Here is a 27,066-nt window from a genome sequence, read left to right on the forward strand (position 1 = left end):
CTCTGCCCCTTCCTAGCGTTTTCCCAGATCCAGTGTCCAGCAACCTCGAGCCACGCGCAGCCCTGAGCAACCCAGTGCGCGTCCCGCGGGGGCGCTGCCTACCCCTCCCACACACTCTCCCGCCCCTTCGCCCCCACTCCACCTCCTCCTCTACTTTCTGCATCACCCTGGCCTCTTGTCCTAGCCCTCCCCTCCCGGCGAGGGGCGGGAGGGGGCGTGGCGGGGCCGGGGCTAGTGCAACTGGGACCGAGATCCTTGCACTCTGCTGCACGGAAAGTCCTGTCGGAGCCCGCGCCTTCAGCCGCTGTCCAGCCTGCTTGTTCCGCGCCCCGAAGCCACGCCGCGCTCTCCTCTCCTCCACTCTGCAGGAGGGGAAAGGGCTGCGAGGAGCATCAGCTGCTGCTCGCCATGGATGCTCACCGGGCCCTGCTCTCGGCAGTCTTTCTCATCAGTTTCCTGTGGGATTTACCCGGTTTCCAGCAGGCTTCTATCTCATCCTCCACCTCCACTTCGTCCTCTTCGTCCTCGTCTTCCTCCTCGTCCGCTGAGCTGGGCTCAGCCAAGGGCATGAGGAGCCGCAAGGAAGGGAAGATGTCCCGGGCGCCGCGAGAGAGCGCCGCGGGCCGCGGGCACCCGGAGCAGGCGGATGAGCCTCCGCGGCAGGAGCGCCCGCAGCCTGGACGCCAGGAACCGCAGTCCGAGCAGCCGGGTCCCCGGCGGCGGCAGCAGCCCCAGACTCATGAACAAACAATCAGAAGCCCTCGGGTGGTGCCCCACGAGTACATGCTGTCCATTTACAGGACCTATTCTATCGCAGAAAAATTGGGGATCAATGCCAGCTTCTTCCAATCTTCCAAGGCTGCCAATACTATCACTAGTTTTGTAGACAGGGGACGAGGTAAGTTAAAGCAACAAAAACAAAGAAGCCCGTTTCCCCTTGCAGTGGGGCGGCTGGCTGCTTTCCCCTCTCCTTGTCCGTCCCAATCTCAGAACAGTCATCAGGCTATGCAAGGCTGCAGTTAGCGTGTCTCCCCTACCCTTTTATATCTCCTTCTCTTTCCTAAGACACTCTAGACCTTGCTTGTTTTAGACACTAGAGACTTTGCTTGTTTAGTTTCTGAATCCGGTTTTCCAGGACACTGGCTACTTCAACCTGCGCTCTTCTTTCTTTTCTATCAAGAAAGGTTTGTTTTCTGCATTGTTTTTGCCGCCCGTGATAGAACGTGTCGAGGAAGTGGGCTAGCCGTTAGGGACTGGAAAATAGGTAAAAGCAATGGCTGGTGTAGGGACTTGGGGCGGGGGGGCGACACTGTCCTGCATTTCAACAAGGAAGGTCAGCAGCAAGGTTTAGGAAAAAGACCAGAGAAACATTCCTTTGGGGTCCTGGGGCTCCTGAGGATTATGGATGGATGTTAAAGCGAGTGTGTGTGCGCGCGCGCGGGCGCGCGGGAGCGTTTGTGTGCGTGAGTGAGAGAGACAGAGTCAGAGAAAGAGAGTATCCTCTATGGAAGGTCTCGTTTCTGTTGAAAGAGCTTTGAGACGGGTATAGCAAAGTTCTGACGGACTAGCGAGCTAGCGTTTAGAAGTGCCCGCTAGTCCTGTGAGGGAATACTCCAGAGTTCTTTTCTTTAGGCTTCCCAACTAAGTCTGAAACTCGTCTGCAGACTGAGGAGCCAGTTCCTCTGAGGTTCGATTTGCTACTCTCTAGCACGCGAGAGGGCTCTGCATAGGTTCTAGCCCAGGTAAATGTTTTAAGTAGCAGAAGCTAGTTAACTTGAACTAAGATAAAAAGAAAGAGGATGCAGGGGGAACACTGAGGAAAGGGCGTGGGACTGCCATATTTTTCATTTTAAAAATTAAAAACAAACCAAAAAATCCTAGTTTTTCAGGTCCAGCAACAGAATCTTTTTGACTGCTTTCATCAGGTCCCCCTCTCCGGTGGTTTCTTCTGTGTGGTACGCCCCCCATTATTCTCACCTCACCACCCACGATCGTTTTCCTGGCTACGATTCCAGAAAGAAACGGTCCCATGTCTCAAGAGTTCTACAAGTTCAGGAAGTCAAAATCTCTAAAGTGGCTGAGTAGAAAAGGAAAAGAAAAGAGGAATAAGGAGAGAAGAAAGGAGGGGAAAGAGGGAGGCTTGTAGTCTACTTTCCCCTCTTTTTCAAAATCCTTGTAATTCCTAGTCTGATTCCTCTACCCCACCCGCACTTCCAGCTCTGGGTCTATGTATCCAAGATCTGCGAAAACTGAGGTTCCAAGGAGTACCAAGACAGTTACAAGGTGAGGAATATCCTTAAAGAAGCCAGTAACTCTAAAGGGAAATAGCAACCCACCCCCGACCCCAGATACCTTTGCCTTATCTCTTTGCAGAGCCACTAATGGCAGACTAATTAACTGACCCTTAATGAGGGTCGTAAATTCTTCCCCCGCCCCCTCGGCCCTCTCGGCCCTCCTCCTATCCTCAGCCTCTACAACCTGCCCACTAGCCTTCCTGGCAGCGCGCAGAACCTGCTCCTCACAACCTGCCCCCATTCAGTTTCCTACGGTGGAGCTTGGCCGAGGGGTCAGCGGGGTTCATTAGCTGTTGAAAGCCCCAGACAACAAATTAACTTCATGATTTTTATGTTGGGTTCAGGACAAACGTCGACTTGGAAAAGCCACATGGCTTCTTTGTAGTTATATGAGCTGGCGATTTGGTTCTTGGCTTCCATAAAAGTTGCGACTCAATGTAGAGCCTCCGTCTCCCCCACGGGGTCTCTATCTCCCAGGGAGAGGACGCGGCTCCCTCGTTTGTGTTTAGTTCGGCCTTTTAGTCAGAGAGAAAGAGGGGGAGTGGGGAGAGAGACAGAGAGAGGGCGGGGTGCGGGGGAAAAGGGGAGAACAGAAACACCTAAGCAAGGAAGAACCTCCGCCTCCGAAGTTTTCGGAGCTCCGAAGAGTGCTTGCTCAAACTTTGAAATTACCACACCCCTCCATATCACTACTGACTGGACAAGGAGCGGTTTATTGGGAATCTTCCTGAGCTGAGTCCCAAGTGTGCTTTCCACAGAGGAGTCAGAGGGTGGTGGGCTCCCTGGCTTTTTAGGGACGTGAATTGCTTCCCGGAGGGGTCCCGGGCACGAATAGGTTTCGCTAGCGGGCTTCTCTTTCGCCTTGCTGGGTAGAGCGCAGTGCAGCCCTTGCTCTTCTAGCCTCTTCGTGCCCCCAAGTGACGCTCTGGCCAAGACCCTCGGGCGTACTCCTTCAGGCTTCGAGAAAGGGAGGTTGGCCAAAGACCCAGTCTGGTGGAGGGCAGCAAGAGTGGGAGTGGGATGCTGCTCCAGACCCACTGGCAAGGGACTAGCGGTGGTCCCCATGCAACTCCTAATTCAGGAGAAATTTTTCTCCAGGACTGCGGTTCTCACAAGTTGCGCTTCTGCCAGCAAGTGCAAAAACGTCACGGAGCTTGGCTGGAAGGGCATCCCTCAGGAAGAAAGAGAAGCGGGAGCTGCTGGGGAAAAAAAAAATCTAGGTTCTAGATTACCTCCTCTCTTCCCTACTACCATTCCGAGCACCAACATCCCCCATGCCGTGAAGAAAGTCCAAACATACACATATATGTATGTATGCCAATATGTGTGTATATGTATACATGCATATGTGTGTATATATATAAATATATACATATATATGAAAATTTTCTTCTATGGGTGGAGTGTGGGTTGGTGGGAAGGAAGGGGAGGGAGAGAGGACTTAGGGAGGGGGGGAAAGGAGGGAGAAGGGATGGAAGGGGTGGTAATGATTTGCCGACAGCAATCCTGGCTTGATGAAGGGAAAGCTTCACTTTCCCTTCACTGATTTTGATTTGAAGTGTCACAGGCTGTGACCTTGGATTGGACCTTCCGGGGGTTGCTTAGCATCAAGTCCCTGATTGGAGTATTTCAGCTCAGTGATCTAATTGAGTGTGCATGTCATAACATATCAAATATTGTCTAGTCTCCCATAATGAAGGGGTCTCAGCCAATGGCACATCCCCAGAAACTTCAAGAGAACTTCCGTTCCTCTGAAGTGGTAGCTTTTTTACTGCCCACCTCCCGGTGGGATTGTCGCCCAGTTAATTGCAGAGCCGAACTGGGGCTGGGCGTCGGCTGTTGGCTCTGCAGCCGCCGCCCAAGGCTCAGAACTCAGGAAAGCTTCTTCATCAGTCCCCTGGCCGACAGGCAGTGTGGTCCCTTAGCTCACTGGTTTAGATGGGTTTCTAAGTTGAAGATATAGTATCAGCCAGCCAGTCTTGCTCTGACTCGGGCTAGGTTGAGCTCGATCAATCTCATATCCGGTGTATTTCTCTATTTGTTTAAGTATGTTTACATTTGTGTACTATTCTCCAGGTCAAAATACTCAGTGAGAGAGAACAGGGAAAGAAACAGCCCTGTTTCCTTTTCTCTTCTTACCTTGACTGGTGCAATAAAGCACCTTGGTTGGATTTAACAGCAGACAAGGCTGATTCTTCACCCAGTTACAAAAACAAGCCAAAAAAGGTTCGAGGTTGTTCCGTTGTGGTCAAAGATCTTAATCAGAATGTCTATGCCCTTTAGGTTTGCAGGACAGATAGTTCGGAGGGCCAGAAATCTCTGAAAGAGGTTTTCTGAATTATTACAGTCAGAGTGAGAAGTCAAAGAAGATAGCAGTAATTTGTTCTATTCAATCTCTTGCTATTAACAAATCAGAGCCAACCAGGAAGGATAGGAAAGTAAATTGGGACTGAACATGGGGGAGTAGGGGAGATCTGGTGGGTGGGAGTTGAAGATAGTACAGTGAGTGCTGGGAGGATCAGAATTCTCCCGTCTTGCTGCTTCTTTCTTTCCTCCTAGTTTAGGAACATGAAAGTTAAGCAAGGGGCTCCTGATATTTCAAGAGAGGCCTATGGAAAAGGACTGTTTGGAAAATGAGTGAGAAATAAGAAGCTTGTGATTTCTCCACCCTACCCCTCATGCTTTGTTAAGGTCAAAATATCATAAAGGACTGGATGAATGTAGGAAAATTACAGTTGGCACGTGAAATAACTCATTAAAAAGCAGATGGTGCCTGAGGGCTTTGGGACCCCCAGCATTGGAACTCCACAGGAGAGCAGGAGTGGCTAGAATTCTCACAGATTTCGTGGAGTCTTGGAGAAGGCCTGAGAAAGAGAGAAGCTGTGAAAGAAGGAGAAAATGACAGAGGAGAGGAGAAGTGAGAAGAGGAGAGGGGGGAAAAGAGGAGAGAAGGAAGGGGAGGGGAGAAGAGGAAGGGAGATGCTCACAGCTTTTTACAACAGTTTAAAATCTAGAGAGAAGCAGACTAATTCCACTAGCAGGAAATTTTAAGTCTGAAGAGAAGAAAACTATTCCTTAGGAAATTAACTATGGTCATTAAATTGAGGGGGGGGGGGAGGAAAGCTCCTAGATTTTTTTTTTTTAATGGGATCTCATAGACAAACAAGTAGGCTGCAGAAAAAGCAGGAGGGACAGGAGACCTTAAACTCTTTGGGGGACAAATCCTAGACCAAACTCTCTTAGAATCTTTCTGTGCCTTGTTTTATTTTGCTTTTCTTCTTCAAGAAAATTAGAGACACTTAGGAATCCGATTATTACTTTCAATGTAAAAGAGGGGAAATAGGAAAAGCTGGGGGCTGGGGGAACTGGAGGAGCCTTGGACGTTGCTTAGCCATTAGTGTGGCAGGAGAGAAGAATTAGCCTCCCAATCCAGGTTCATCTTCTGTGGGATGTTTATGCTAAACAGCGGGTTTCTGGGTGGACCTGAAGCCTCGGTATAGTGTAATCAATGCAGCGCCTTTGCCCGGGCAGTGTTGTCGTTGGCAGAAGGAAAATGAAATATAAGCAGGGAAGTATTTTAATGGGGACGGAGGGAATTCACAACTGTTAATTATTTGGTGACCTTGTATTCGATTTGTTCGAGTCCCTTATAAAAACACTAATGCAGACCAGACGGCCAAAGTGAGGAAGCAGGGCAGAAGGTTCCAATCTAAGTTTTATTTCCCTGGTAAGAGGTAGCAGCCTTGGAAAAAGAGTGCAGGGAATTCAAGCGTGTGTGTTTGTGTGTGTGTCTGAAACACACATAACATGAGTATTTAAGGTGTCATCTAGAATTCAGGTCCCAAAGAGTGGCTCCTTTAATCGTAGAGAGCAGACAGGTCCTGGAAAGAGTCAGGGGGGAAGGGGAAGGAAGCCAGGTTTAGATGTCTAATCTGGTCTTCTGGGTGAGATGATCAAGACTTGAAAAAAAATCCATAATCTAACCTTTTATCCAGTTGACATTTCTTTAAAGATCAATGGATAGTTCTTCAGTCCAAGATCTTAAGGGGCGTTTGATTCCGAAGTCAAGAAGCTAAACCTGCTTGCAATCTACTGCGATGATGCCTACAGGCTACCTGGACAGCTTGTTTTTTTGTAATGCGTCCTAATTCTCTTGATGTTCTTGGCCAGTCCTTTGGTGCACTGAAAGACAGATCTGAGAAGAATGCCGCAGTCCTTTCTACTGACAGAGGAAATGAGGCAGCCTAGAGTTTGCAGGATTGAAATGGCGGTGGGGGACAGAGGTGGGAGTGGGGCTAGAAGTTTCTGAAACGCTCCCAAATAATTCGTCCTTCAGTTCTGTTCGTTCATCACCACCATCCCCACCAAAAATGCGGTCTCCACATGCACATATCCAAACCACCCTGAGTTTCATTGATTCCATCCTCTTTTAAATGGAATCAGGAAATGAGCAAAGGAATACCCTCCCTGCCCCGCCCCCCCCCCCCCCTTTGAGAAAGACCATAAGCGGCTGTTCTCTGGTTAGAATAGGAGTATGTGGATCTTATTCTGGCCAATCTCTGCGCCAGTGGCCCGAAAAATCAGTTTGGCTTTCCCAGAGTTTCAATAATAACAGTGAGAGCTCCAGAAGAGTTGGTGTGAATCAGGAATTAAATCAGCACTACATCAGCCATTACTTTTTTCCAGGAAGGGAAGGAAGAAAAGAAGGGAGAGAGGAAGGAAGGGAGGGAAGAAAAAAGGCAGAAGCGCAAGAAGGAAGAAAGGGGAAAAGTAATGAAGGGAGGGAAATGGAGGGGAAAAGAAGTGAAAAGGGGGGAAGGGTGAAAAGGAAGAAACGAAGAAAAAGAGATAGAAAGAAAGAAGGGGAGTTAGAAAGGACGAAAGAAAAGCAAGCTTGGGAAGACCCGGTGGGGAAGGAAACAGTTGTTTCCTCTCAGGGCCTGCTGTTGGTCTTCAGCCCTGGAGTCTTGAAAAAGCAAAGAAGAGAGTACAAGTGTATCTGAAGGTTACCAATGCCCTCGGGGTTATTTACTAACTATTGGTAAATAAAGCTCGTTGGTGTAGGGATGGGGCTGGAAAGCTGCTGGTTGCAGGGTACTAACTGCCATCACCACCGAGATATCGATATTTGGTTCTGAGGCTGCTGCTACACTCCTTAATGGCCCGGCTGTTTATTTTTAAGCTCAGTGCTTGCTAAGTGAAGTCTCTTGTTTGCTGGAATTAAATAGCTCTTCATTCGCATAATAGGTTCCAGAGTTTTTACTTTACTATTTTCTAGGGGAATCAATTAGCGCTGTTGGGGAATTGATATTTGGAGTATTCAGTGAAGGACCTGCTAATGTGTGTGTTGTAAAGTAGCTAATGCTGCTGGGACAGGAGGATTTTTCTGCTACAAAGCTCTTAATCAAATCGCCTCCTGACAGCTTTGAGACAATGAATGGCCAACACCAAGATAGTAGTTGGAAAGTGAGGAAGAAAATGGGAAGTTATTTACAGTTGTATCTTGGGAACACTTCATCCGAAGAAATGAATTCCGGACACTCAAACGGCTGCTTTTGTTTTGGAATTGTTGGCGGTATCAAGGAGAGGAGACCTAAAGAGAGGGGAAAGGAAAAAAGAAGAGACAAAGACAGAGGGAAAGACAGATAGAGACAGCCAACTAGGGAGAGGAGGTAAAGCGAAAGATGGAGACCGACAGAAAGAAGACAGAGAGGCTCAGAGAAAGAGACGCGGAAAGACAAAAAGAAAACTGAGGCAAATAGGCAGAGACAGAGAAGAGACTTTTTTTTTTCTGTTCTTTTTATCCCCAGCACTTAGCACAGTGCCTGGCACATAGTAGGCACTTAATAAGTGCTAATGATTTGATAGAAAAAGAAACACAGAACTCCTCCCCCCTGCCCTTCCATTTACTCAGATAGACTGAGATTTAGTTCTTAAGATTGATGGGGAGGATGTGTGTGGGCCATCGATGTAAAGGGAGATATTAGTAGGATTATAACTAAGATGCCAAGATTGAATCCGCGGTCGGAACACCCTAGGCGCTAAGAGTTTCGACTATGTAAAATGATAACCCCCGCCAGTTTGGTTCAGTTTGGAAGGCGGGAAGGGGGGGGGGGTGGAAATTGCATAGAATGAGGTCTTTTTTCCTGTCTTAGTTGAGAGAAGAGGGCCACAATCCCAGAAGCGAAGAGAAAGAAGAGAGAAGAAAGAGTGGGGCTGAGTTCAGACGCCTGGACTTCCCTGAGGAGGGCCACACACCAAGGCAACCGCTGGAAGGTCTAGCAGCCCCCTGAACCACTTCCGCTGCCTGTCCGAGGGGCGGCTGGTTCATAGCAGCTGGGAGATGCCTTTTGATATAGGTTTGGAGCTAAAATGGAAAAGAAATTAAATAAAAAGTCCAAATACACTAAATACTGTTTGTTTCCTCCTGCCAGCCCTCCTCCATCTCCCCGACCCCGACCCCAGAACTCTAATACAGCTTTTGGCACGAATTGGAGGGTTTAAAGTGAGTTAGGGGAAGGCAGAGCAGAGCAGGAATTGAAGAGGAGGTGGAGAGGAGATGGAAGGGGGGAGAGCTCTACAGGTTGTGGTTTGGGTGTAATTTGCAGGGATGTAAAGCTAAGATTTGAGTCCTGATGAATTGGCCAGGAGCCCAGTACCTGATCCACCGTGCGAAGGGGAAATGCTGGGAAACTTTCATTAACCCCAGTTTTTCTTCCCTCCCGCTGCACCTCCTGACATTCACGGGAAGCAGTGGAGCCAAGGGAAGAGTTTCTGGGAGGGAGGTCAGAGAGACATCCCATCTCCGGATTTCGTGTAACTGTAGAGGCGGTGAATTTGAACAGGTTGTGGAGCCTAGAAGATACTTGGTGAGGGATAAGGATGGATGCTTGGGGGTGGTGTTGGTGGGGATGGGAGGCTGCGGAGAGCTCCCTATTTCGGCAGTTTTTTCTTGTGAGGATAAAAGCTAGAAAGCCTTGCGTCTTGGTGCAGTTTTTCAGTCCGCCACAGAAAGTGCTAACTAAGCATCTACTATACTATAAGCGCACTAGAAATCCCCACCTCTCCAAGGCTTTCCCACGGTTCAATCTCCTCCCAACAGGCAAAGATTACAGGGCAGAAGCAGAAGAACACGCCTGGAGAACCGACTGGACTCTAGTAACAGCATCACCACCGCCTTCTCTGGGAAATGAACCAAGAGCCCAGTTTTTTAGTTCCGGAAGTTTTCCCGTTTGATTTTTCGCAAGATGCTGGGTTCCAGCCCCTCTGCCCCAGTAGCCTCTGTAGGACCCATATCCTAGAGGCTCACAGACGAAACCTGAAAACCTCAATTTTGTAAAAAAAGTAATGTAACCTAGAGAGAGAGAGAGAAAGAGAGAGAGAGAGGAGACAGAGAGACAGAGAGACAGAGAGACAGAGAGAGAGACAGAGACAGAGACAGAGAGAGACAGAGAGACAGAGACAGACAGAGACAGAGACAGAAAGAGAGAGAGATAGAGAGAGACAGAGACAGAGAGAGAGACAGAGAGACAGAGAGGCAGGGACGGAGGGAGGGAGAAAAGGGAGAGAGAGAGGGAGGAAGGGAGGAAGGGAGGAAGGAAAGAGGGCAGGTAAGAGAAGAAAGGAGAAAGAGACACATGTAGAAAGAAACACAGTAATACTTTGTGAGAACCTGTGTCTGTATAACCTCAGAGCACTTGTGTGCCTGCTATAAGGATAATCCGAAGCTGGTGTCTGGGCCTGGTGTACTGATGATGTGTGGGTATGTAGTGTTGAGTTATTGTGGTTGCTAGTTTTGTTAATTGATGAAAAATCTTTTGACTGAGCAGGCAGGGATATTAGCCAAGTATAGTAGGTTGATGACATTGCTTTCCATTGAATGGAGTTCTAAACTGGGAACTTTGCCTCCTCCTCTACTCTAAAAGGCCAGGTAGGGTCAACTGATGATGAAGGGATTGACTGTGTGGGTGGGGAAAGAATTTCTACTGATGGAGGGAGCACAGGAAGGATAGAAAGAGGAGAGGACAAGCCTTGGCTTTTCAGCAAGAATCTGAGCCTTAGAACCTTAAGATTCCTACTGTACCTTTCTAAATTTCCTCCTTTCCCTACCTCTCCTCCAAATTGTCACCAACATTTCAGAAGGTAAGAGAAGCTTGGTGGCCTCTGAAGTCATGTCAAAAACAACAGTCTAGAAATACATTAGGGCAGGGATGCAACTTTTTCTCCCCCCCCCCTTAGTTCCAAGAGCTAGAGCAGAAAATGAGGGGTGTCTTTTTGGGAGGAGTGGGGGTTCCTGTTGCATTATACTTTTACCCTCCAAATGAACCTTTGGAAATTTGTTCCCTGGGGCAACATTGGACTACTTCCTCAAAGCAATCTGGGAAAATTCCCAGGATGCCAGACCTCTGGCATGAAGGATTGTTGTTCCTTTTCCATCAGGAAAATGTAGTGTGTGTGTGTGTGTGTGTGTGTGTGTGTGTGTGTGTGTGTGAGAGAGAGAGAGAGAGAGAGAGAGAGAGAGAGAGAGAGAGAGAGAGAGAGAGACAGAGACAGAGACAGAGACAGAGAGAGAGAGAGACAGACAGACAGACAGAGACGGAGAGAGACAGAGAGAAAGAGACAGAGAAAGAAACAGAGACAGACAGACAGACACACACACACACACATGCACACACAGAGACAGACAGAGAGAGAGAGAGAGAGAGAGAGAGAGAGAGAGAGAGAGAGAGAGAGAGTCCATGCAAAAAGGAGATTTGAAAACTATCCTGAATGAGATCTCTGGCTCACTGTAAAAAAAAAAAACTAAGCTTGCCTGATCGTCTCCATTGTCCTTTGAAGCAGTTTAATTCTTCCGGGACTAAGTAGTTAGACTGAGCATGGAGATCAATAGTAGGCTTCAAAGCTGGAACTCTAGTGATTAGGCTACCTAAAGATTTCTAGTTCAGTCTTCACATTTTCCAGATTAGGAAACTGAGGCCAAGAGAAATGAAGGGATCTGCTTGAGATCACACAACTAGTAAACAGCAGAGCTGGGATTACACTCTTGGTTTTATGATGCTAAATCCATTGATCTTCCTAGAATACCAAATTGTCTCTTACTAGCCACTCTCACTTCAGCCTTCAGGAAGATAGAGATAAAAGAAGATAAAACCATCATCAGATTACTCAAGAAGGTACCAGCTGAAACTCACCCAGGCATATGCTCAAATTTGTCAGAAGCCTATCGTTTTAGGAAATAATCCCCACCAGATCAGCTAATTTCTATGTGTTCACAAATATGGTGAAGTATTTGCCTTTTTTTTTGTGAATTATTTTTATCTAGACTATACAATTTACCAAGTTAGTCACAATGTCCAACAGTGTGCTGACTGACACTTTAGAGCTTGGCTTTATTTTTTCAGAATACACCTGACTAGGCAGAAGACTCCTTCTAGCAGGGTGGGCTTTAAGTTGCATTATAGAGAAGGAAATGGGCATTCCAGGAATATCACAGGCTCAAGAGAAGCTTGGGGCCAAGATTCTTTCCAGTCCCTCACCCATCTCAAAAGCCTCAGGATACTTTATGGGAACTGTGGGGAGGAACTGTTTTTTCTCATCCTTGATCACCATTGTTGTTTGCCTCCTTGGTTTTGCCCAAATTGTTTGATCAGAAACAGGCTTGTTACATATCATTCCCTTAGCCAAACTGATATACTTGCTGTACTCATTCAAGAAATTCCATCTCCTGTCTCAGTGTCTTTGCACTGGCTATTCCCCATCCCTGGAATGCACTCCCTCCTCACCTCTGACTCTTTGAATTCCTAGTTTACTTCAAAGTTCATCTTAAGCACTACCACCTCCATAAGGCCTTTCTGTTCCCCTTGGTTGCTAATTCCTCTATCTAAATTACCTTGAATTTACTTTGTATATATTTTTGCATCATTTATTTTTTAACATAGTTTCTCTTGATAGAATATCATTCTCAGAGAGAAAGAACTATCTCACTGTTGTCTTTGTATCACATAAAAGGCACTTAATAAATAAATGGTTGTTTTCTTAGTGAATGAAAGCCAATTTAAGGTAGAGAATGAGTTTTGAGGGACTTGTCCAATAGGTTGCTATGAATAAACACATTCAAAATGTCTCCTTTTGGCCTTCCTTCTTAGATGCTGACCTTCCCTCACTAATTAAAAAAAAGTTCTGCTAAATTAAGGCAATTTGATTCAGCACTGAGCTAGAAATCCAGGATGGGTACTCGCCTCGGGCACAGTTTTGAATCTGCATCCCCCTAACCACCCCCCAACCTCTGCTATTGTCCACTGGAGGCTTTGAGCATTAATGGTCACACATGTGATTTAAGACTTGGAGTTGGAAGATGTCATCTAGTATAATCCATGTCTGAAAAAGGAACTCTTTAGACCACATGCTAACCAGAGATTATCTAACTTCCAATAGAAGACCTTCCAATGACAGAGAATTTACTAACCTAGGAAGCAGTCTATTTCATTTTTGTAAGACTGTAAACATTCCCTCTAATATTGAGTTGCAATCTATGCTCTGCTCCTTCTACATTTTGGCCCAAGTTCTTTCCTCTGGGTCCCAGCAGAAGGAATCCAGTGGTCTATACACTACTGGGGTCCAGCAGACATTGGCCTATAACCTATGACCTATTCATTGTCCTTTGTTGAGGTGAAGAGGTGACTTGAGCATCTGGAAATTTCTTCAAATATTTTAGCCAGGAAAAAAAAATCTGCCTTTTTGTGGAGGCCATCCCACCATTCCATAGGAGCAATTATGACCTCCTAGAATCTCAGAGTTGTTAAGGACCTTACACACCATCTGATAGTCAAAGTATCCATCATGATTGGAATGAACTCTTTCTTCTCACCTCTGCCTCCAATGTCAGCTCAAATACAACTTCCTGTATGAAACCTTTCTTGCTTTTTTCATTTTCTAATATCTACTCCACTGAAGTTGTCTTATGATGTGTGTGAGCACACATGTGCATGCATGTGTTATATACAAAAGAGACAATATAATTTAGAAAGAGGGGGTCTTGGAGCCAGAAGGACCTGGGTTCAAGGCCTGTATCTGACATATACTAGTTGTGTGACTCTGATGCTGTGAGTTGCAGAGAATTTCCCCATCTATTCTCATTTAGGGAGTTTCGCATATAGAAGTTCTCTATATCAATGAAATCACAGGTCAAATCTTTATCCCTTTTTCTTATATATGCATACATGCACATACACTACACACCCTCCAATATGATGTTATTTTCTTGAAGACAGAGACTATTTCATCCCCAGCTCCTAACACAATGAAGACACTAAATAAATGCTTATTGATTGGTCAATAATCTATAAGAGGCAAGCGATCACCTGCCCTTGGCTTAAAACCTTCCAGTGAGAGGCAATTCACTTTCTTTAGGGGCTATGCATTTCCTTTTTGGATAGCTGTAACTGTTGGGAAGTTTCTCCTAATATTATACCCAAATCTGCCTCTTTGCAACTTCCATTTGTTGTTCCTGATTCTATCTTATGGAGCTTAGCAGCACAAATGTAACCCCTTTTCTATATATCTGCTCTTCAAACACCTCTGTGGAATTTCATTAAAATGAATACCTATTGACATTTTTAGAGTTATAAAAATATCCATTATTCACTGTTCACATGTGAGTAAATGAGAAAGTTTTGCTGGATGATGTCGGGGCCACTCTCAATTCTGGAAACTCTATGAGAATTGTGTGGATAGAATTTTGCTCCCCAGGGACTGTCTCATCCAGGATCTCATTTATGTATCTATTTTATGTACTAACATAGGGAAGATATAAGTTTTGTGTAGCTCCACCCTCTCTCTGTGTTTTGGGGAAGGCAGCTGGTGGAGGTTGGGTGAGTACTAGGCAGGAGAATTTACTCACTGTGTTATTTACTTAGACTTTTACTTTGTTTCTCTTATTTCTTCTACTTCAAGTGATTATTAATAAATCTCAAAATATAATACTTGGAATTATTAGATATTAATTTAAAATTTACAGAATGCATCAGTAATCAGTGTAATTGTACAGCCTCCTTTACCTCCCCTACCCTACAAAGCAAAAGACTAATTAAGTTGACTATTGGAGAGGAGTGAAGATTTGAAATTCCTTTAGTAAAAGTACTTGTTAAAAGCTTGGGAGAGGTTTTGAAGTCTTGGTTTCTGACTATGTTTAAAGCATCTTTCTCTTTTCTTCCCCACCTCAGCCTCTCCTACATCCCTACACCTCTCCTTAGCCTACTAACTTGAAATATATCTAAAAAATGGGGCAGCCATAATTTTAATAGAAATGCTTCCTCTTATTGTACAGAAATGGAGAGTGGATCTAGTACAGCAGGAGAGATGGATCTGGAAGGTGGCGATTGGCTCATCTAAGCAAAGGTATACCTCCTAAGCATGGAGAGAGTTTCAGTCTGCAGTCTGTACTGCTTACATTTTAACAGGTCAGACTAGCAAGAGAGAAAATATGTAAATTCATAAAAGTAAATTTAGACTTTCCTGAAACCATATATCTCAGTCATGCCTTGGGAAAACAAAGCCTCTAGTTTTTGTTCCCTGCCTTTGCTCCCCACCCCCAATAACATCTCAAATGAAATTTTGGAAATGGGGATAGAGATGAGTTTGATGACATTCAAGCCAATTTTCTAGGCCTCCCCCCAAACCCTATCCAAAGGGATTGAGCTATGAATGGAGGGACAATTTTGCCTCTCTTTAACAGTCTAAGCCTTCCTAGAACAAACCAGATATGGACTAGGGGGGCAGATGAAGTTTTCCAATGGCTCTTTGTTGGCCCAGTGTTTTTGTTTTTGCCCTCTGATGGTTCCCTTCACCAGACAGGTATATAGAGATGCACTATAGGTTTATGGATTAACTTACTTTCTAGATGAGGAAACTGAGGCCCCAAAAGATTAAGTGTCTTGCCTAAGGTAATAAGTGGCAGAGTGGGGTTTTGAATCCAGGTTCCTATAACACCAAATCTCCAAACCCTGCTATCTTTGCACAGTTTAATACCATTTATGAATGGTGGCTCATTTCTGACTACAGGCTCAGTGGAGAAAAACTCAAATATTTAATTTTGTGCGCATAATAGATAATTAGTTGCAGTGGGAAATGCTAAGAACTTTCCCAGTCACATTGACATTCTGCATTGGTTTTTTTTTCCCTTTCTTTTCCCCTCTTTCTGTCCTTTCTTCTTTCAACTCTTTTCTTCCTCTTCCTCCATTCATATTTCCTTTTGCTGACTCTTTTCTCTAATCCAGCAGCATCGGTTCATCCTATTTGTTAAAATAATATACAAAGGGAATGGGGAAAGAGCAAGTTAGCTGGTGAAAAGGTGGAGAGGTCTGTGAGCATATCTGTGACTCTTCAGCAAAGTGATCAGAGCTGGGAATTGACTGGCAGGGGAGTCAACCTGAAAGGATGTTCTTGGATTGGGGGTGGGTAGGTGAGGGGGGTGTCTGATGAATTGAATGTGGTATACTTCTTGCTCCAAACCACAATTCGGTACAAGAGACCTGACTCCAATTCCCTTTTATCCAGAAGAGAATCATTCTATTTAATAATACTAGCCAGGATTTCTATATTTTTAAAAAGTTTACAAAGTGTGTTTATATCCCTTATCTCATGTGATTCTCACAATTCTCACAATCTTACTTGTAAGATAGATACTATTATCTCCGTTTATTCCATTTAGGAAAGGGAGATAGAGAGAGGGTGACTACCACAAAGTTACATAGCTAATAACAGGCAGGATTTGAAATTAAGTTTTCTTGAGCCCAGCGTATCTATCCATTATATCACCTGTCTTTTTAAAAATGAAAATTTTATTTTTTAAGAACTCCCCCCAGACATGTAGTACTAATTTGGTTTCTCTTCTTCCTCCCCCTCCTTCTTCTTGAAAGAGTCTTTGTTGAGGTCACCCCTCAACAATTAGTGTTAGGCAGATAATTCAATGTTTAAAACCATGTTAATGCTAAGTAAAAAGGAATTTAAAGCAGAAGATCCACTTCCTGACGAGTAATTAACCAAGAGTAAGGGAAAGGAAAGAAGAACCCCTGGGTAGTGATGCTTCAAGATACCAAGGATAATATTATAATCACAGCCCTAGCTTTTTTGTTTGCTTGTTTTTAAAGGGAGTTAAAGATATTGGAGTTCTTCTAGATCAATCTCTTTATATTGTAGATGAGGAAACTAGGGCCCAGAGGAGTTATGACTTTCTGATTGTTATTCAGCTAGCAAGTGATAAGAAGGGACTAGGATCCAGTTCTTCTTTCCACTATACTATATTTGTCCAATGGGCAGCTAAATGTTGCAATGGATAGAGCCTGGGCCTTGAGTCAGGAGTTCAAAATCTGTCTCAGACACTAGTTGTATAAGCCTGGGTAAGTCACTTAACCCCTACTTGTATCAGGTCCTCATCTATAAAATGGTGACACACTGCAGGAGGAAATGGTAAACTACTGCAGTATCTTTGCTAAGAAAACCCTATGGATTTTTTCAGTCAGACATGACTGAACAACAGTACTGCCTAAGAAATCACTATGGTTCCAAGTCACAATGTCAGAGTTTGGTGGGAATCAAGGTGAGTTGTCTGAGAAGTGCTGCCCTTTGACAAGGATACAAGGGACTAAAAATTCTGTAGATCCCAGACTAAAAAATGTCTTTTGTAGGCTAGTCTCACTATGCCTGCCTGTAAAAGAATTGTAAGCAGATAGAATTCAAACTGTTGTCCTTCAAGACCCTAAATTTTCTGGAAGACCCACAAAGGACATGGTCAGTGTCACTCATCACCTGACAATGACAAAAACTGAAGGGGAAAGAGTCAGAACAGTAAGGAGAATACTGTGCCCTGGTCTACCATTTACCCAAAAGTTTTTTGCTCCAAAGCAGAGTTTTGCTTTTGGTGATCCAAACCATGAGGATCTCATTCTGTGCTGCAGATGATTTACCAATTTACGAAAGAAAGGAAGGAAGGAAGGAAGAAAGGAAGGGGGGAGGGAGCTTTCTTTTCAATCCATGATGCCATGTGGGCAAAATAAACAAAAATCAAGGTCTTGATCTATTGCAAACAGGGCCAAAACCCAGTTGTTTTTTTTTTTGAAGGTTTACAAAAATTGAAGTGGAAATGATTTCCTAAGGGAAAACCAACTATACTACTATTAAATTTTAATATTTTTTGGTAATGTCCATTACTATGAAATATGGAGGGAGGACTTAAACCATCTTAAGGATACTTTTCATTATCTGTCATTTATATACCTCTTAATATAAGAAGCCAGGAATTGATTTGGTTTCTGACGCAGGAAAAAGAAGCCTCCAGGTGAGAAGTCCTGTGACTTGACTACATCAGTGGCTGAATCCAGGGCCAAACTCAGGACTCTTTAAAGTCGGTAGAAAGGAGAGAATGTTGAATTCCTCTTGAATTTGATGTGACCCTGGTTGGTCCGAAGGTCTTGACTCCTATAAATCAACTGGCTGTCCTCTCCAGCAGGCCTCCCTCTCCCCCCTCACCCCCCAAACACTTTCTGCTCCTCCATTTCAGGTTGAGGCATGTGCCTATTAGAGAGCAACAAATTCTGAAAAGTATAAAGAGCCAGCATAGAGTGTTTCTTTAGTCTCTATTTCTAGTTCTGGTGCTAGCTGGGCAGTAAGGGTTGAACACAGGCTCCAGTGACACTTTTACTATTGAAATCTACCTAAAGTTTACTAGCTTCTGGGGAAAGCCCGGGGCTTTGGGGATTTTTGTATTTGCTGGGTTGTAAACATTTTATGAGAAGGCAGTTTGGGGGAAATCTGGTTAGCTTTCCGCCTTGCACATTGGATTGGTGTTGGGCTTCATGCACAAACGTGTCAAAAAAGAAGTCCAGGTTTACCTAGGTCCCAGAGTATTTTCCTTGGATTGTAAAAGCCATCTTCTCCTATGTTACCCTAAACATCTTCCCCCCCCACACACACACACACTTGTGAGTACTGAAAGTCCATCTCCAGAACCAATTGGAGGTTAAAAACCAGAGGATTCTTGTTGGATGTTGTAAAGGCCACTGTTTTTGTGGATTTGTGCAACTCTTTCTCAATGTCTTACACAAACACCTCTGCTATTCTGTGTACTTCTAAGAATCCCAATGCATAGCTGATATGCCCATCGTGTGCTTTCTCTTTGGATGTAGTTCTAGGCTGCTTACTCATGAATTAGTGGAGAACTGAGCAAAAAGCCAAGGAATCGGGTTCCTGCAAACTGCCAATCTATATTATTAAAACTCTAGTTGTGATATACCCATACTTTTTTTTTTTAATGAGAGCCCAATTACTTGAGGAAAGTTCCCTGCCTCTCTATTTCGATTCGTGTTTCTCTAATCTGAAGATCCAGGTAGCAGAGAGGGGGAAAAAAACAACAACCTCAGTCTTTTGGTCAACCAATAAACTTTAGTTAAGCACTTACTCTGCAGAGTGCTGGAGATACAAGTACAAAGGAAGAAACAATCCTTTCTCTCAAGAAGCTTACAATGTAACAAAAAACAAATTGTTGGTTTTTCTACCTTCTGCGAGAAGGACGGTGAAGATGTTGCGGGCCTCCTGCCCAAAGCAAACTGGGAGGGAGGATTATCTCTGGCCACCGCTTCTCCCCTAGACCTCAGTGTTCTCCCAGGCTTGGGCCTGGTAAACTCTGGGGGTGGTAAGGCCCCAAGGCTGCCCAACTACCTGGGTCGGCCTCGTTCACCTCCCCCACCTCTATCCTCCTCCATCCCCTCCCCCAGCCTCTGCTTTTCCTCCCAGGGGGCTGCCAGAGAGAACTGGGAAGATTTCCCCCTTAAGTGAAACTGACTGTAATTATTTTTTATCTCGCAGACGATCTCTCGCACACTCCTCTCAGGAGACAGAAGTATTTGTTTGATGTGTCGACGCTCTCAGACAAAGAAGAGCTGGTGGGCGCGGAGCTGCGACTGTTTCGCCAGGCGCCCCCGACTTCCCTGGGGCCTCCGGGCGGCCCGCTCCACGTGCAGCTATTCTCCTGCCTGTCCCCCCGAATGCTGGACGCTCGGACCCTGGACCCGCAGGGGGCGCCCGAAGCCGGCTGGGAGGTCTTCGACGTGTGGCAGGTTCTGCGTCGCCACCAGCCCTGGAAGCAACTCTGCCTGGAGTTGCGGGTCGCCTGGGGGGAGCCCGGCGGGGAAACCCCACCTTCGTCCCCACCGCCTCCCGCTGAGCCGCCCCTAGACCTGCGGAGTCTGGGCTTTGGCCGGAGGGTGCGGCCGCCGCAGGAGCAGGCCCTGCTCGTGGTGTTCACCAAATCCAAGCGCAAGAACCTGTTCGCTGAGATGCGCGAGCAGCTGGGAGCCTCCACGGTCACGGCCACGGCCGCGGCGGGGGGCGAGGGCGCGTGGCTGCCACCCCAGCCCCTGCTGCCTCCCGACAGCGCCCAAGACTCGGGTTGGGGGCTGGCCTCGCAGGGCCGCCGGCGGCGACGCACCGCCTTCGCCAGCCGCCATGGCAAGCGGCACGGGAAGAAGTCCCGGCTCCGTTGCAGCAAGAAGCCCCTGCACGTGAACTTCAAGGAGCTGGGCTGGGACGACTGGATTATCGCGCCCCTGGAGTACGAAGCGTATCACTGCGAGGGGGTGTGTGACTTTCCCCTCCGCTCCCACCTGGAGCCCACCAACCACGCCATCATCCAGACTCTCATGAACTCCATGGATCCCGGCTCCACCCCGCCCAGCTGCTGTGTGCCCACCAAATTGACTCCCATTAGCATTCTCTACATCGACGCGGGCAACAACGTGGTCTATAAGCAGTACGAGGACATGGTAGTGGAGTCCTGCGGCTGTAGGTAGCGGCGCCTTTCCCGCCGTCTCGGCCCGGGGACGGGAGGGGAGGACTGCAAAAGGGAGGAAAGTTGCCAGATGGGAGTGGGGGGAGGGGGAGAACACTCCGGAAAATGGACCTGGGAGACTGCAGTAGGCAAGAATAAGGAGGAGGGGGAAGCCAAGGGAGGTGGTGGCCTAGGGGGCACTGACCGCTAAGGAGCCCGCCTTGAACACTTCCTTTCACCTAGAGAGAGGGATATGGACTTTCACACCCTGCCTGGGGACCCTGGAAAACAAGTCAAGGATTTGCTTCGTGCTTGTTGTCTTTGCTTTTTCAATTTCCTTGAAGCACCTGTGTGTCTCACGGGTTTTTAATAGGAGAGGGGAAAGGAAACAGCCCTATGTTTCACAGCTGTCTCATGGATTGAAAATTATTATTTACAAAGAAAACGGGGTTGGGGGGAGGAGGAGATCACTTCTAACCACACCCCAACCTTTTCTGCCTTTGGACCATGCTGAGTTTTGTATTTCCTTTCTGGGTGAAGTCAACTTTCCCAGTGGCCATCCAAACAGAACATCCTAAAACAGCAAAATCTTTCCCCCTCCTAGCCACACCCTCCCCCTTCTCTTCAAGAGACCTGGAAGTCTTGTTCAGACCTTTCTTCTCTTAAAAGCATCACCCCCATACGACACTTTTAGCTTAAGTGAGCCAAGTTACTCACGTGGCTTGATTTTCTTACGCAACCTGACCCCCCCTCCCACCCACCCCCACTCACCCTTCAGCTTCCCACGACTGCCCACGGTCCTTTTCTCAGTACTATTGGAATCCTATTGCAGGGGCTCCAGTTCTGAGGAGATATGGGTTATTTTTGCAAACTTTTTTTTTCTTTTTGGTTGAGGGAACCTGACAGTGACAAGAATCAGTTCAAGCTAGGGGTAGTTTAGGATAATGGATAGAGCCAGGAGAAAAAGGAGGCAAAGGCCCCCACTGAAGTTGTTCTCCCTCCTCCTTTCCCCCCTCCCCCCTTAGCTGCCTCTTTCTTTTCAGGATTATCTGATGATCCAGGTCTCCTTCTAAGGTGAAGGCAATTTCCCAAGTACAAAAAACAATCAAGTGAAAGGAGAGGGGAGGAGGGGTAGGGTAGGAGAGGAAGGGAGGGAAAGAGAATTCGATGAGAGGGTAGAATAGAGGGAGGAGGGGAGCCAAAGGATTTATTTTGAGGAGAGGTGGTGGTCACTAACCCACTCGACTCAGAGCAAGATGAGAGAGTCTAGACTCTAGAAGGGGAAAACGAGTGAAAGGAAGATAGACACACTGTAAGAAACAGGAGTATAGAAGTGCTTGTCTCTGAAGTTTATCTGAAAAGTTTCTCCCTTTTTCTCCCTGACATTCCTGAAAGATTACCAGCCAGAAATCGCCTAGGGCACCCCCAAAAGAATTGTTTCGGATTGTAATTACCAGTTAGGCTATGTTTTTAAAACTTAGTCATGAAAAACTGTGAAAAGAGCAAAGTGTTACATTGAACATGGGGAGGGGGATGGGGGTAGTGGGTGATGGTGGTGGAAATCAACCTTCTTAATGTGAGGAATTGTGTATGGTACTGTTTAATTCCTCAGTTCCAAACCCAAAAAAATGAACCCCCCCCCCAACCTGCACCAGTATTATTTGTAAACATTATCCTAGAAGTCCTCAAAAGGGTCCATTTGCTCCCCACCTTTGGCTTGTGAAATTTCCTCAACCAAGAGAACAGGTAAGGAAAAACAAGGTCTGGGTTTTTCCCACCTGTGTAGTTTTGCTCTCTCTCAGTTTAACCCTGTTAGCTTGTCTGGTTCACAGAACTATAAACTGGCGAAGAAAAGATGGGAATAATAATAATAAAAATAATAATATAAAATACTAACTAAAAAAAGGACTTGGCCAGGAGCAATAATTTAAAATGCACATTTGCTTTGATGCACTGTTGTTCATGTTAAGACTGTATATATTTGTTTATTTAAGCAGCCTGAAAGTGCAAAAAGGAAATGAACAGCATACATTTCATTTTAATGTACAAAACATTATATGCACTCAAAATGTTATAATTTCTAATATTTTTAAAGTTTATATTTGAGTTGTACAAAGTTACGCATTAATCAGATATTTCATTCTTACATAATGTTATCATTTCCTTAAATAATATTACAAAATTTAAATTCTGTCTAATGGAGATTTTTGTTTTTGTCTACCTCACTATAATGCAAGTATTTACAACTCTAAAGTGACCTGAGGTAAATTAATATTCAAAACATTTTTACAGTACACTTTTCCTGGATGATACTCCAACTATTACTGTATTATTAAACTTCTTTCTCAAAATCCCAGCCTGGTTTCATATGTTCTGTGCAGAGAAAGAACTTCATCAAAAAAAAATATTGGTCATGGTATAAACATAATGTAGGTATAGGGAGATATGGAAGTTTGGAAGTTTGAAAACTCATTGGATTGGTTTGTTTTAATCTCATACAGTAGCTCTTTCAACTCAAGATGGTTTTGTATTTTCGTGAAACTTTGTGACATTTACTCTTCCCTGGGCTAAATCCCCATTTTGTGTTGGCCTGTGAAAAATCCTCGTGAGAATATGACCTGTTCTAGCATCTCAGGACCTAAGGATAGGTTGGCTTCCTTTTCTTCCCCATTAATGTTAGAGGGAGAAAGAAGGCAAGAGTCTGCCAATATGTCTGTAGTTATTGTTGGTGCCTGTAATCATTTATATTCTTGGTAACACAAGAAGCAAAATGATACTAAATGCTCATTATTTATTTTTTATGGAATGGCTCTGAAAACTCTTCTGTATCCAATACTAGTAATATCAGGAGCAGCTAATTGCTAGGGTGAGTGTAGGGAAGGGTTATCACTCTTACCAGTGCTAAAACTGCTGGGTTTGTGCCTATCAGGCTAGAAACTACAAACCTCTGTGGACTTACCACCTATTTCCAGGAGAGCTGGTCCTGGTACACTCCTCTTTAAACATATTGAGTGCTTATTTGAGGGCCTCTTCCTGATACTCCTCACCTGGAGACTACTACTAATGAGGATATGTTTTAGAATCACAGGTCTAAAGCTGGAAGAGGCCTTAAAAGCCATTTGATCCATCCCCTTCATTTTACAGAAGAGGAAATTGTAGTGCAAAATGGTTGAGTCCTTTGTCAAGGGTCACACAAAGACTAAGTATTAGAAGCAGGGTTTGAATTCAGCTCCTCTGACTCTAGAGACAACTCTTATTTCCACTGCTGAATAACTTTCTTTCTTTCTTCAAACTCTTACCATCTCTCTTAGTATACTAGACCAGAAGAATGGCAAGGGCTAGGCAATTGGGGCTAAATGATTTGCCTAAAGTTACAACTAGGAAGTGTCTGAGGCCAGATTTGAAACCAGCGCCCTCCCCCTCATCTACCACTCCAAAACTCTATCCACTGTGATACCTTCTTGCCCTGAATAATTTTCAATAGCTAAAAGATAATTGTAGAGGGGCCAATAGCAGTTTCAGGATACTCTTTCAAGGTAATTTCTATTTATTTTGTGGTTTTATTTCACAAAAACCCAGGGAAATGGGTAGGCAGCAAGTCAAAATGAAAAAAAAAAAGTTGAGACATGGAGAGGTGAAATTTATTTCTCAACACTATTGAAAATATACTATTCAATTATACAAAAGAGGTATGGTCCTAAGCCACTTAGGGATGAATTTGATGTATATTTAAATAAAAGAATGGGGAATATATTGCTTTTTAGATATATTGTATTAGAAAGACATGGATGACTAGTGCAAATATCAATAATATGGAAATAGGTCTTGATCGATGACACATGTAAAATCCAGAGTAATTGTGCATCGGCTATGGGAGGGGGGTTGAGGGAAGGCAGGGAAAGAACATGAATCTTATAACCTTGGAAAAATATTCTAAATTAATTAAATAAAATTGTCCAAAACTTAAAAAAAAAGAAGAGATGGATGAGAATCAACAGGATGAAGAGTTGTTATACCAATGAAGGGAATATCTACACTGATGAGATGCCATAAAAATATGTATACTACAAAACATACAGATGTAAAATATACTTTTTCCTAGTAAATTCTTACATGAGGAATTAATTCACTGAGGATTTTTTGGTTGGTTCAGACCTATGATTTCATCAGTGTAGGGTATTTCCAGTGTGGAAGCTTCTCCTACTGAGACACATTGGCACCTCATTTGTAATTTCACGTTTATAAGAGTTGCCTGGTATGTTGAGATTAAGTGATTTGCACATAGTCCCATTACCAGAAAGTAGAATCAGAGATGTAGAGCTGGAAGGGACCTAAAGAGGTTATCTATCTCTACCCCTTCTGACAGCTGAGGAAACAGGTCCAGAGGAGTTAAAGGGCTTACATAAGGTCACAAAGATGGTAGGTGACATCCATGTGTTTTGGGTGCAGGTATGCTGAAGTTTTTGTGACTCCAAATGGCATTCTGTTTGATATTAGATTTGTCCAACATGGGACCCAAGGTCCTCATTTATCTAATATTCCCAAGATAAGCCAGATTTAAAATATTAACAATAAAATAGTTAACAAAATAAAAATATAACAAAACACAGATATTACTAGCATTTCATTTTCTAAGTCAATATGAAGCCTGAAGAGTTCCTTATGAATCCCATTTCTACTTGAATTTGACATATGCTATATTAGTAAATGGACCTAAATGAGGAATTTCAGAAATTCTTGTTAATGGAGACACTAGAGCATTCATACTCTTAACTGTTGTTTAAATAATTTATGTTCATTTGGTTCATCTGTGTTTTTGAAAATTCTTGGTTATTTTAGATAGAACCAGACAGGTGGTTTTCTGCTATAATGACAGTATAGTAATAAGTGGTAAGAAACTAATCCATTATGGTGAATGCTTTCATTTTCTTGAAATAATTAAGAAATGAACCATATGTTATGGTGATTTTAAAAGAGTAAAATGTTCTTATTGATTTAGGGCCATTGATGGAATGGGATACTGCCAGTGAAAGTATTGTGGCAGCTAAAACCTGCTATCCTGATTGTTTAGAGGCTTGAATGTTGGTCTGGAATAATCACATATTTAGAGTTGAAAGGGACCTTAAAGATCACTGAGTCCAACGTCATTTTATAGATGAGTAAGCTTAGACCTAAGTTTTTCAGCACTGACAACTTATTTCAGAATATTGAGCTATAGAGGACACCTGGGTGGGTCAGTGGATTGAGAGCCAGGCCTAGAGATTGAAGGTCCTGGGTTCAAATATGACTTCAGACATTCCCTAGCTGTGTGACCCTGGGCAAATCACTTAAGCCCCATTGCCTAGTCATTGCCACTGTTTTGCTTTCGAAGCAATACACAGTATTTATTTTAAGATGGAATTCTAAGATTTAATGGTTTAAAAAAAAAGACTGTTGAGCCACACAAAATTCACTTCTCAGTGCATCAGCTTAAAAAAAAATTTTTTTTTACTTGCTATGTACCCTTCTCTTTGTGAAATATGTTAGATCTATTAATCTCCAAAATGTTAGGAAAGATGTACCATAAATGCCATTATCCGTTTGCCTTAAAAACAATTCCATTATTCAAATCCTTGCATGCTTCCTTCTCCTTTGTTTAAAGAGTACAGCATCAGTTTAAGTTCTGGACCTTCTTTTGTCCCTGTTCTTAGATATAAATGGGAGAGATCTGTCAGTATTTATTTAGTAGTTCATCAGTTGAGAGCTATAAGGAATATCAGAAATCATTTAGTCTAATCCTTTATGTTTACAGATGAGGAAACTGAGGTCTAGAGAAAAGTAAGTAATTTAAATAATAAAGTCACATAGGTTGCAAGTATCAGAGCTGGCATTCAAATTTTGGAGAATGTCTGACTCCAAGTTCATCCTTATTTACTCTGTACCATTGCAGAAAAAAAAAAAGAACTGATAAATTGTTGCAACTGTCATCATTTGTGGTAAATGTTTACTGAACACATTCTCCTAACTGCATAAGGATCCTAGGTTAGAGGGAATGAGTTCAGTCTCTTATACATAGTTGTGCAAACCAAGAAGAGTTTTTTTCTTTATAAGCTTTTAGATGGCTATCCAGAACAAATGGGCTGTGTTTATCTTAAAAGATTGTTTGGTTTAGGCTTAAACAAAATTTTCTGCATTCATATTATAAAAATCCAGCCTTCATTAAAGATCAGAGACTACTGTAGTTACAACTACAAAGGACACCAGAACTAAGAATGGCTGGCATTGCATGGTATAAAAGTGCTTTTTCTTTTTACCAGATGAACATTCTTTGGGAAAGAATTGTACTTCCCACCTCCCACTTCAAGGTTTCTTTGGAGTATTTAGAAAGTGACTTCTGGGCACCTTTTAAAATGTTTTGTGAATATCTCTCCAACCAAATCTTTTTAAATAATTAATTCACCAACTCTTTTTATTCCTTATACCTAATGATGCAATGAAAATTCAGCATACACTCTGCATTATTATCTGTATTATTAACATTTTCTCTATCATATTTTATCATATTTTAAAATTCTGCCTGATCAAACAACAATCAAGCTCTGATTTATGGCATGTGCCAAGTTCTGAGGTATAGATGCTCACATTGAAAATTTAAGAAACAGGTCCTGGGACCCATTTTGAGCTGGCTCCAGGATACCCTCTTCCTTTTTAGATTGGATCTTCTCTAGTGTCAAAGAAAAAAGCAATAGCCAAAAATAGCTAACAGTGAATGATTCTGAGAAATGTATACAATATTTTGTCCTAGAAGTCAGAGGATTATAGGATCATAGAATTGGGCATAGGATAAACTGCAGAACCATTTAATCCAAAATTTTATCTATCTGCTGAGTCCTGCCTCCAAAGTTTGGGATGCTTCTGCACCTATGAACTTTTGATTTATATCAAGAATAGATGGTATTGTTTGTTGAGAAT

At 43.9% G+C, this 27,066-nt stretch overlaps 1 protein-coding gene across 1 annotated transcript; it reads left to right on the plus strand.

Annotated features, from left to right (window-relative positions):
* Positions 1-68: 68 nt before the first annotated feature.
* Positions 69-22,468, plus strand: GDF6 (growth differentiation factor 6). Its single transcript, XM_001379679.5, has 2 exons — positions 69-898; positions 19,155-22,468. The coding sequence occupies exons 1-2, from the start codon at positions 409-411 to the stop codon at positions 20,135-20,137; spliced, it is 1,473 nt and encodes a 490-aa protein (XP_001379716.3). The 5' UTR covers positions 69-408; the 3' UTR covers positions 20,138-22,468.
* Positions 22,469-27,066: the final 4,598 nt, after the last annotated feature.

This window comes from Monodelphis domestica, chromosome 3 (assembly GCF_027887165.1).
Source record: "Monodelphis domestica isolate mMonDom1 chromosome 3, mMonDom1.pri, whole genome shotgun sequence".
Lineage (NCBI taxonomy): Eukaryota > Metazoa > Chordata > Mammalia > Didelphimorphia > Didelphidae > Monodelphis > Monodelphis domestica.